Source organism: Helicoverpa armigera, chromosome 17, assembly GCF_030705265.1.
Source record: "Helicoverpa armigera isolate CAAS_96S chromosome 17, ASM3070526v1, whole genome shotgun sequence".
Classification (NCBI taxonomy): domain Eukaryota; kingdom Metazoa; phylum Arthropoda; class Insecta; order Lepidoptera; family Noctuidae; genus Helicoverpa; species Helicoverpa armigera.
In genome coordinates this window covers 4,112,397-4,124,672 of record NC_087136.1, presented here as the reverse complement: position 1 = coordinate 4,124,672, position 12,276 = coordinate 4,112,397, and the positions used below count along the sequence as shown (strand labels likewise).

The window sequence follows — 12,276 nt, the reverse complement described above, 5'->3', positions numbered from 1 at the left end:
GAATTAAATTAACTTCGATCCAAATTCTTATAGAGCAGCTTGATTTAATGATTACATACCTACTTACAGTTACCGGCACGGATGTCGAGCCCTGACCGTCACCTACGCACAAGCGATTTACTGCCTTATTGCCTTATGCGTACGGGTGCGCAAAGCGATCCCCACTCTTCCGCCGAGAGCCCGACATCCGTGCCGGTAACTGTACCTAAGTTATTTTCTGGATAACTTGGTTATTCCATTTGCGAGTTCACATACTATAAAATAACATCACGGAGCTTTCCTCCAAAATGTGCATTCATTGATATTTTTATTTTTACTTCACGTGAATTTTAACATTACGCTTAGGAAACCTCAGTAAAACTGTTCATAGGTGGTTTACTATATAATAAAAATACTAAACCTTAACACAGTATTGACCTATAAGTTCTATGTATTTATGTTGGTATGTATATTATGATATGTATGTATTTGTATGTCAAAAATCTTAAAGAATAACAGTTAATCTCTTCTAATTTATTAGCTTATGCCCAATTTCGTTAAAAATTTATAAATAGTTTTTGTAAACATTGTTGTCGATCACCGGTCTTTCTTATTAACTATCTTAATTCTAATGAATATTTTATAAACGAACATTAATGTCAGAATAATTCTAATTTCTCATCTAATCAATAGCGAGAGTTCTAAAGGAGCCGCTCATAGTAGTCTCGACTGGGTTATTATTAGAGTTCTTAATCTTCTTGTTGAGATCTGCCTTCCATAGATCGTTGTTTAGGTAGAATTTCCTGAAAATTAAAAGCATAAAATTACTTTTCTCGATTATTTTATTATATTTATTAAGGTCAGAATTTTAACAAGAGTAACGTAGACAGTTCATGAATATTTGATAGGATCGAATAGGTACCTTCAGGATCATAGAGCACAAGAGAACTTAATTATCTCCAAATTAAACCAGGTACCATAGTTTTATATGGCCGCGGTCATAATCTCAACATACGGGGAAAATGTACCTAAATCAGGTAGGAAATCTTATACATTTTTCTCACAATGAATTGAGAACTTCTTAATAAACAAATATTACCTTTGATCATTTATCTCTGTGACCCAATAATTACTCTGTTCGACCATGCTCTCTGCATCACCATCATACTCTGCAGGCAGGTACTTCTTGTCCACAAACTTGTGCAGCCCCATGTGATCCGTGTGGAAGTGAATCTGTGATGCAGAGATAAAGTTTCATTATTTTTGGCAAGCATACCTAAATGGCAAAGATACTTGGTTTTGTTATGTTGGTAATGGATGGTAATACAGTTTCGAGTCGAACTGCAATTGAAGACCCTACCTAACTTTTTAATTTGTTTTTATTTCGTGGTCTAAACCGTCATTATACCTGTCCAGAATTTGCACATAACGATTTTATATTCTATGTAATAGTTTTAGTGTCCAAATCAACACCTAGATGTATTAAGGATGTAGTGCTACTTACAATATCCCGAATCTCTTGTGGTAAAGCTCCCTTGACGAGACCATAGAGATACTCGTAGAAGGATGGGCAGTTCACCACGTGGACTTCCTTCAAGCGCACCGGCATGGCTTCCTGTAAAGATTGTGTAAATAAATATTATAGAGATGTAGCATGATGATTTTCGTACTTAGAAACAGAACTATCCAAAACATCCTTTAGAACGGCACGGCAGTTAAACTTTAAATGTACTTAAGACACGGGTCTATCACCGGCAATTTCCAGATTCCAGGCTGCTTTGTGAAATCTTATTTAAATACAAAGCGATGACAACTAGACAACGGCATCAAACCCCATGCATTGCTACCATTAGACCAAAAGAGCAGTAAATACAAATTTGGCACCACCACATTTTGAATGCCATGCTTACTCACAGTTACCTCGTAAGATAGTCTTTATGAAAACTTATTGACATACAAATAAAGATGCTGTAGATTTAAAACAATGTATTTGTATAACTTACCAAAAGGAAAGTCAAAAACTTTTGGAAGTAGAACACATTAGATCTAGCCACGATCATAAGCGTGTACTCCTTGATATCCAACACCACAATATGGTGTTCAGGTAAGACCTCTTTCTTCTGTCGCAACCAATGGTCACTTTGTAAAGAGAATGATTTCAGGTTGTTGTAGAAGTCGAAGTTATCTGTGGTCAGTAGCCGATGGATCATGATCTCCTCTTTATCTTCGATCAAGTATGTTGAGACGGCTCTGGAAAGTAAATGGGGGTAAATATTAAGGTAAGGGCGGAAGTTTGACACTGAATGAGGCAAGGGTGAATGTTTTAGGGGCGCTGTCGTTTTTTACGTCCTTTTATTTTAATAAACTGAATTTTATATAGGTATGTACATATATTTGTCTTCCAAATAAGTAGGAAGGTAGATGCTTTTTATAATGGCGAAAGTATGGGCTTGAGACTGATGCGTAGAATTTTAATTTGAGTTGGGATTGAAAAATAACTGCAATAGTGTTATGTTTTACAGAAAATAGTTAATGCTTATTTTTAACTCCATTTTTAATTTGGCGAATGTTATATTTTTTCTTATAGCTTTCACATAGCAGCTAAAGCCCATCATATTCCTAAGCACTTATATACCAGGGCTGCGGTAACTCTTTCGGACAATCCCGCAGCCCATAATAAAACTACTTACGTAGCATTAAAAGCGTTCTTCATGCCAGTAGACAGCGGGTCTCGGTTGCTAAACACCTCAGTCATGGTAGCCCGATTGTTGCAGAAGTGCTCGATGCATCGCTTCGTGCGCTCCAAGCTGCAGTGACAGCTGAACAGGAACTTTTTTATCATTATGTCCTCTGGAATTAGAATAATATTCTATGTTAATTTAGAAACCAGCTTTAAGTAAGCAGAAATTCTTAGTTAAGAAGAAACAACAGTAGGTAATTTTATGTTCCCGTACATAAAATTACCGACTGTTGTTTTGTATTATTTATTTATATTAGAATTCTCTCTTTGATCCATAAAAGTTTGCCTAGGTAACTTTTTCTTCTTCAAGTTGTATTTCATCTGCAATGTGAGGTGAATTCTCTTTTTATTTTACTTCTTTGTTCTAAAGACTAATCGAAGTCATCCAAAAAAAAAAAAAACAAAAGCTTTTAAAGATACGTAATGTCGTCTGGGTCATGTCTAATTTGAATATACAGAAATAAAACTAGATAGAAAGAAATCTATTTATAAATATTTTTTTTCTATTTTAATTAAAGAAAGTAAAGAAGGTTCGAGTGACAAACCTCAGCTAATCTCCCAATGCAACAACCAAATATGACTTTTTAAATGTTTTCTTTTGTTTTACCTATTTAAAACATAGGTTATGGAATAAACAACGCTGTGAAGGATTCATATTAGATATGTTTTTTATGTTTATGTTAAGGTAAACCACGACTATATAATAACGCTTCTTAATGGGCTAGTTAACTTTTAATTGTTAAAAAAAAAGATAATTGTAGAAATAACGTTAACAAAAGAGTATTACAGTATCACAACTTTTTTACGACATACTTACCTACTATTCTATGCTAAGAAAATTTTCTGGTTTTAATAACCTAACACTGGAAGTCGACCCTAACATAATGAAAGAAGAGGGAACCTAACACATGGGAAGAAGGTTCGGAAGATGATGAGATGGTTTTAATAACCTAACAAATACTTTAATTTTCATATAATGACGAGTTTAAACGAGCAGCCGGATCGCTAAAATACTTACTATTTATACGATTTTATAGCTGCCCATGACTTACTTTTTCAATAGATTAAGGCTCCTTTTCATCGACAAGATAAACGCCCGTATTTCTTTAAACAGCTCTTAATTGTGAAAATTGCACGTGAAAATTAGGTAGTTTTAAGGAAACTGACTTATATGTTGCCAATGAACCTAAGATTAACTTAATAAGTTCAAAATAAAATACCCCCGAACATTACCACATCAAAGTATCAAAGAACATAGCAACAAATTAACTATTCTATTCACACAGAAGACCTCAAACAATTGTTGTGTTAGCTTAATTAATGCGACAGCACGGACCAACATTATGTTAGGTCGGCTAGTTTGTAGGCACCTGTGTTACTTAGGTCAATGAAGTTGGCTGAGAGTACACATAATTTACTAAACATGTTCTACATGGTTAAAGTGCACCTATGATACTTTATCTTGCATGACAACACATGTTCCTTTTGAATAATAGGTAGTCAACAAAAAAAACAAGTAATATTTTCTTGTTCACACACAGTATCTCTTAGTAGTAGTAATTCTTTCATGGCCAATATTTTTCATAGTAATGTTATTATTTATTTTATATTATGTATGTATAACTACATCGGGCAGAAAGTTTTCAACCTCGTCTGTCCCGAACTTTACAATGACACAGTTCAGTTGAAAAATCACGATTGATGTCATCATTTAAGTACATACCTAGTTGAAAGTTCTTAGACATAGTCGTATATCAGATACTTATTTGATTTTACAACTTTCAGATTCTTCATTTTAGCTACTCTTAACTTAGTTGTAGTTTCAAAATTATCCATCCATTCAAAAACCGTCAGGGGCTGGCTCGATCTAGCTAGCGCATAAGTTTGAGTCTACAAATCGCATAGTCATTTATTGTTTTTTTTTCTGAGCAATTTAAAACAATCTTTTGTTTATAAACACCCACAATTATTGTAATAGTGTAAGAGGCAGGTGTGTTCAGATTACACAAGTGTTTAAAGTTGCAGTACAAAAAGTCTATTCAGGTGCAATATTATTCAACCTTGTGAATATTGCGTACGCAATTGTAATCACCATGGACTATAAAATATAAAGTTTCTATCTGGTCGTTTATTGTTTTTCTTTTAATTTTATAATGGTCTTGTGAAATAAATGACTGTATATTACAATTATCTGATCAATACAGACAGACAGATATGTACCTATTTGGTGTGATTTTTTTGGTTTACCAAAGATTTCTGAGCAAATGGCTTGCGTCCGGTTTCTGAGCATTTTTATCGGTAGTTTACCTTTAAAAAGAACGTATAAAATGGAAAGCAAATCAATTACACGCCATTGTGATATAGTACTTACCCATTTTTTTTTCTTGAATATAGTTCAACCAAAGTCTACTTGGAGTAAAAAATATTTTAATGATACCATGACCTCTACAGCCTTTAAAACTGGTTGATTATTACCGCGTATTCTAATTTAAAGATAACTTTAGAGCTCGCGCACACTACAAACTTTTAGTCGGCCGATGATTGGCCCGTTGTTAGGGAAAAAATATTTTTTTAGAAAATCGTGAATTCAATCAAAGTTTTTATTCGATTTGATACCAAACAAATACCTAATCGTTGTTACGTGTGTACTTCCATTCATCTTTATACAGATTTATGAGCCCAAATCAACTAGGTATTGGCCGACTAAAAGTTAGTAGGTAAAATGCGCGCTCTTAGTCCATGTCGTTACATAGTTACAAAGGTGACATTAAGGCTTAGGCTATATTATTATTATCTAGCACGTATATCACGCAACACATTATATAATATTCCTTACTTAACAAGATAAATATAAACCATTTATGTTGGATGATATTTTACTTTTAATCTTCAGACTCTCGTATGTATCATACTCGTATGTTACTGTTACAGCCTTTTTATCGTCCCACTGCTGGGCACAGGCCTCCTCTCACACGGAGAAGGATTGAGCATTAATACAACTACAACTAACTACTTACTACAACAACAATAAACATACTCGTATGTATTTCCAAATAACTACACTAATAAGTGTAAACATTCCAAGTCATATCAAAAGAGACTAACAAGATTACAAAAAGCGTTTTCCCTGAAAATTACCTGAATCTGCTTATTCTATCTTTGAATGAAATATAGGATGCTAATTTATACTTCTAGTTATATCTTATGTACTTATGTAAGTATTTGATAAGTAAATAGACATAAGTTGACCCTGTACCCTATGACTACAGTTTACATGGCTCTCATGTATGAATCACCATCACTCTAAGTTAGCGTTGGCAGTAAGATAAAAACCACGTATAAAAAGATATGCTTTATGTAAGTAAATATAAGTTAGATGACACTATGTCAATATCCTTAAGAAATAATAACGATAAAGACATCCAAATATCTTAGGTCACCTTTATTATAATGAATTTATGTGTACTTAAGCATACGGACATTTTTGGTATTTTATTATCGAGGATTATTTCTTGGTACCTAATGTTAGTTACTAAGTATGAAAGAATAATGTTGTATTATGTGTTAAAGTAGGTTATTTCTTACCAAAATCTTTGGGTAACGTCGGTTCTTGGGCCAGCCAATCTTTGATTGCAGTTATATCTTTTTCGCTTACTTGAGCCATCTGTAAGAGATTTATACAAATGATAACTTAGTGTACAAAAAAAGGGGTAAAAGACACGCTGATAGACACAAAACATCACGGCTACGGAATATCCGAAACTGGGTTTTATCAGAGTCGAAAACCTTCATCATCCATCGTAAGATAACCAAAAATAAGAACGATAAAATAATGTTTCTTCGTCCAGCTAATACTTAGGTATTTTTGAAAGAAAGAATGCACTATTGTTGCATCTCAATCAACAGATCACAAATGATTGTAGTAGGTAGTAGTTCAGGCAAATCATGACGAATGAATTTAATTAGAAACTTACCGTGTTGTTATATAATTTTTCTATTTTTCTAAGTACTGTCTGTCATGTAATGCCTGAAGCAAGTGAGCTGATTTCCAAAATACTTTCTATTTAAACTAGGTAGTAAGAGCAATACGAGCAATCTAACAGCGAACGTCTGTAATAGTATTCTAGATATATGCGGTAGAGCATTTTTTTCCATTGTGAAAGAGAGTCTGCCGGATAAAAACTATAAATATAATTATATTATCATACATAAATACTGGAGCGATTTAAGCGATATTTAATAAATAACTCTTAATAACAGAGATACGTTTTATTTTATATTATATCCTCTTAGTTAGAGATACGTTAGTCATTTGGTTTATAATTTGGCAAAATATTGTTTTGAGAATGTTAAGTTAATTTTGGAGGGACAAAGTAAGTGCATTTTATTTAGGGTGCGATGACCTAACCGTAAGAATATAGTCACTTCTGTACTAAAATAATAGTTTTTTTTTCGTTTGTTTGTATCCTAAAGGCACCAAAACTTCTGAGCCGATTTGAAAACTTATGTCATTGTTGGTATCACATAACAGGGCACCTCTTTCATCTGTTCTGGAGGTTGGAAACCTACACTATCCTTGAGTAATAGGCTATGTTTTATCCGGGTATGAGAAGCAGTTTCCCCGGGACGCGGGTGAAACCGCGGGAAAACAACTAGGTTGTTATAAATATATTCTCGGAAGGTACTTAAAGTGTCAATTTCAGCTCACCAACATTAATTTTGTAAGTTGCACTTAAATTAAGACTAGACTGAATTTAGAAAAAGGCACAAGTAGGTAAGTACTTACACCACTACAAAGACACTGTATAATATGATTTTTTATAAAGTTTAGGTACTTAATTATAAAATTAACTCTGAAATTGTCTTAATCCGTGTAACCGACACTAGGAAGAGAAATTAAAACGATATCTATCTCAAACATTAATTACACCGATCTTTCGCCTGCAGACATTTTAAAAAGTGCTTGCATGTTGAGTCACATATAAAAAAGGTAAGTAAGTATACCTATTAACATTCCTCTACTCAGATTTATTTGCTAGGTATGCATTACGGTAATCGACAATAATATGCATAACGATGATTTAAACGTTAGCTTTGCATTATTATAGGTGCTATTTATGTCCAGCAATGTGGAGATATCGTATTTGACGGTTATATTTTTATAATTTTAATTTTGTAAGTAGGTGAAGTTTGAATGACAAAAATAAAATATATACTCCAAATATATTCTAGATACTTATAAGTAGGTATATAGGTTTATCAATAAGTATTCACTTAGAAAATCATTAAAAGACAATACTTAGTCGTAAGTGGTATTGTTTTTTTCAAAAGTGTAAATTAATCACTATTTCAATTTTCAAAATGTTAATTTTGTACTACCTAATTTACACATTTATTCCCATCAATAAATAAATCGCACATACCTTCAATTTATAAGAACACAACGAAAATATTCAATAGATCTTCGACGGTACACTTCCGAGTAACACCTAAGTATGTAAAACCGGCTTCACCCAATGGTGTCTGTAACGTAACTAAATACATAAAATATCAAGTCATCAATGTACTCCTTGCTGTTCGATTTTTTAAGATTCGTAAAGGCAAACAAACACTGGACAAGGTGCTCTACGCGCTGCGAATTCTGAGGTAATGCGATTTTCGTAACCACTTCTCAGGCCATTGAAAATGAAATTGCCAAAATTTGGGCATAGTGTGTCGTAACCGTTAATCATTGTGAGTACTGGTGAGGCTGATACTCTGCTATCATCGTATGAGAGTTATGGACGTATAGGGCTGTCATACACTCAGGATTCTAACTGGGATATATCTAGCTTACTCGTAAATAACAATAGGATTAGGGTTTGTCAGCAAAAGGCTTAACGGTTAGTCAGAAGCCCTTTAAAAACCTTTATCCAACAGGTGGATTCTCACTGTTATTTATTTATGTAAAGTACGTTTTTCGGAGTGTATGGAAAATCTTCGCCTAATTTTATGTCCCCATTTTCTTCACACTTCATATCGGGTTTTATATTTTCAACATCGTTATTTTTATGACAGCCCTTTGTTATTAGAATACTCAGAATCAAATGGATTTTATCATCTCTCAGCTAATTGTTGCCGCCAACGAGCGCCAACCATACTGTCTTGGCCATCCCCTACAAGAAAAGAGATTTGTTAGGTATATAAAAAGTAGGTCCATGGAGTTTGTCATAGTGATTCCATGGAACTATTGAGCAGACCAAAGACCCCTTCTAGGAATTCGGTCCAATTTATTTAATGAGACACTTGTCATAGAACATTACTTGAGGGCCGCAATTTTAGAAGTCAAGGCTCTCAACCGGTTTTAAACTTAAACCGGTTGTTTACCTACGCTGTTTTTGTAAGTCATTAAACAAGACAGATATTAGGTAGGCATTCGTTATCTATACCTAAAGGTGAATAACTCCTGAAGGTTTTTGCTGTTTTCAATTATGCTTGCGGTTTTTGATTTGTGGTCATCGTGATCGCAGGTATATTATACTTATGTATATGTTTAGTATATATAATAACTCTTATATAAACTAAACATATACATAAGTATAGGAGTTAAGACATGGTTTTGAAAAGTCACTCTCTTGGTAGGCAAATAATTTATTCATATAAGAACTTAACTTTGTACTCAGGATTACTTTATTAAACTTTCCATCGATATTTCTGTGTAAGCTTATCCTTAAAATTAAGTCTAAAACGTAGGTTCGTGTGGCAATTGATTCCAGAGTAAATATAGAAATAATATCTTATTGAGACACAGCAAATGATTACACGGGACATTAGTCTCCAATTTCCTTTACTTGAAATCAATGCTTTGAAAAATATTGCACTCGTAAAGGAAAATTGCCGCCGCATTGCTAAAGCGCACTAGAATTTATTTCGATATGCAATTATTATTAGACTGTACAGGTACCTATATTATTCTGCACCTACCATACTACTGTCGCCTTGCCAATTTCGATTAATTATGTCAACTTCCACTCCTAATTATGTTTGCAAGATTTCGTTATCAACTTTGGTAGCGTCCTGGGTAAAAAAGTCCATCGCCACTTCCAACGCACCACCACTTGATCGCCACCTATTTTCATGCAAAATATTATCTCAATTAGTTCAACCGTGCGTGAAAGCGTTATGAATAAACACACAAAACAAACAAGATTTTCCACCTACATAAGTCACAAAATTATGACTCTCATTAAATAATTAAGCTTTGCTGTAAAAAAATAAAAATATTAGGTATGTCCAAAAATATATCTTGAGGATCGGATATCTTATCATATAAACCACCTGTCCTGACAGTAAACATTAGGTATGTATAGTCAATTTGAATGTCATGTTATGTAAACTATAGTCTTCTACCTACATAGTTACGTGAATCACGAAAGCTTTAACCGTACTTTCTATCCAGTGAGGACATCCGGAACTTAAGTAATCGGTAAACGATGATGCTGATGATTCAAGACATCCTTTTCTCACGGCCCTTCGTTAATAGATAAGTATCTTAGCTAGAATTTATAATTTACTTCAGTTTTTTTATATTCTCCTATTATTTGGAAAAAGAAAATATGTAAAAGAAAATAGGACAAAAAATTGTTTTCCGTTATTCCGTTTTTACCGGAATTTTATCACCCCCTTGATTTATGGTTACGAGATTGCAATACATTTTTATTAGACATTACATTAATTTTTACGTGGATATACACTCTTTTGCAAAAAAAACGGGCACCTACGCTAAATCTTAGTTTTAAGGACTTTACGTGTATTTCAAAGGGTTTTAATGATTGTAGTATGTTTCTAGCGTCAAAAGAGTTAGCCAAGCATGCGTGAGAGTGTATTCTAAATTTTAATTTTGTACAATTGCTAAGAAATTGGTTGAACCTTGTTTTGGACTAATTGCTGGCAGAAAGTTCGTCGGTGTTTTGAAAAGTTTTTGAAGTGATTTTCAGGAAAATAATAATGCAGTTTTAATTAATGATTAATGTACTTTTTTGTTACAGCAAAACATTTTTGAAAAACTATGCGTATTTGATAAAATTTTCACCTGCTCTAAATGGGCTATACTGATGATTGATGGCAATGTTAAGAGTTTCGGTATTTTAGTGTAAAGCGTTCTATTGTTTAGATATCGTACCCACGTGTTTTAAAATATGGCTTTTTCATAAATAAACACTATTTAGAAAAGTATCAGTACCGTTGGCTGCGATAAAACCAATTTAAAGTAAGCAGTGCCCATCACAACTCGTCTCCTATAGGAATTTGACATTTTTAAAAGTCTTGAAATTCTTTAAAATACAGGAAATAGCGCATAGACTGTGAGCACGAGGTCTTAAGGTCTCGTAATTACTGATTTTTAAACAACCCCGTCTCTTGGGAAACTCCGTAGACCTCTGAAGATCTGTGAGTCTGAGCGTTCAAATAGCGTGTTTTCATCCCACGGATATTTTATTAAATAAACTTGCCTACACCGAGATTTTCTGGCATCTGCAGCACTTTCCTGCTTAAATCATAACAATAATTGGCTAGCTGCTCATTTCTTAAGGAACATACGTTTGGCCAATCATTTTGAATTCTTGACTCCCTTTCAGCTAAATCGTTGTTTAGTAACCCGATACCTATGGAGTTATCGAGAGCTTCAACGAGGCAATAATTTGACTTTTTAGATAGCTTTAACCCTCCTCATCATTTTTCATGTGGTTAATTTTAACATTTATCACAAAATTTGGTATTTTTTAAATGTCAAAGTCCGATAGGAGACGGGTTGTGATCGGCACTGCTTACTTTAATTTTGTTTTGTCGCAGCCAAAGGTACTGATACTCTTCTAAATAGTGTTTATTTATGAAAAAGCCATATTTTAAAACACGTGGGTACAATATCTAAACAATAGAACGCTTTACACTAAAATACCGAAACTCTTAACATTGCCATCATTCATCAGTATAGCCCATTTAGAGCAGGTGAAAATTTTATCAAATACGCATAGTTTTTCAAAAATGTTTTGCTGTAACAAAAAAGTACATCAATCATTAGTTAAAACTGCATTATCATTTTCCTGAAAATCACTTCAAAAACTTTTCAAAACACCGACGAACTTTCTGCCAGAAATTAGTCCAAAACAAGGTTTAACCAATTTCTTAGCAATTGTACAAAATTCAAATTTAGAATACACTCTCACGCATGCTCTAACTTTTGATGCTAGAAACATACTACAATCATTAAAACCCTTTGAAATACACGTAAAGTCCTTAAAACTAAGATTTCGCATAGGTGCCCGTTTTTTTTGCAAAAGAGTTTATTTAATCAATTTATTATAGCTTTCTACATACTGTGATTATACACTACTTCTAAGAGTTTTTGTGCCTAGATAACTAACTGAATGACGCAAATGTTTTTTCTTTCTGTATTCGGTCAAAGAACGCATTATATAATACATCATAATACTTTTAGTATGTTCCCATCCTTGTGAAGGTATTCTAAGTGCTTATTGTTTTGTTACTTACTTATTTTGTTTCAACAGTGCGCTGATTCT

General features: G+C 33.4%; 1 protein-coding gene across 1 annotated transcript; it reads right to left on the bottom strand.

The window, feature by feature from the left end:
* Positions 1-551: 551 nt before the first annotated feature.
* Positions 552-8,383, bottom strand: LOC110373819 (alpha-tocopherol transfer protein-like). Its single transcript, XM_049846071.2, has 7 exons — positions 8,143-8,383; positions 6,305-6,383; positions 2,670-2,829; positions 1,983-2,229; positions 1,484-1,594; positions 1,079-1,212; positions 552-782 (listed from the first exon to the last, which is right to left on the bottom strand). The coding sequence occupies exons 2-7, from the start codon at positions 6,381-6,383 to the stop codon at positions 662-664; spliced, it is 852 nt and encodes a 283-aa protein (XP_049702028.1). The 5' UTR covers positions 8,143-8,383; the 3' UTR covers positions 552-661.
* Positions 8,384-12,276: the final 3,893 nt, after the last annotated feature.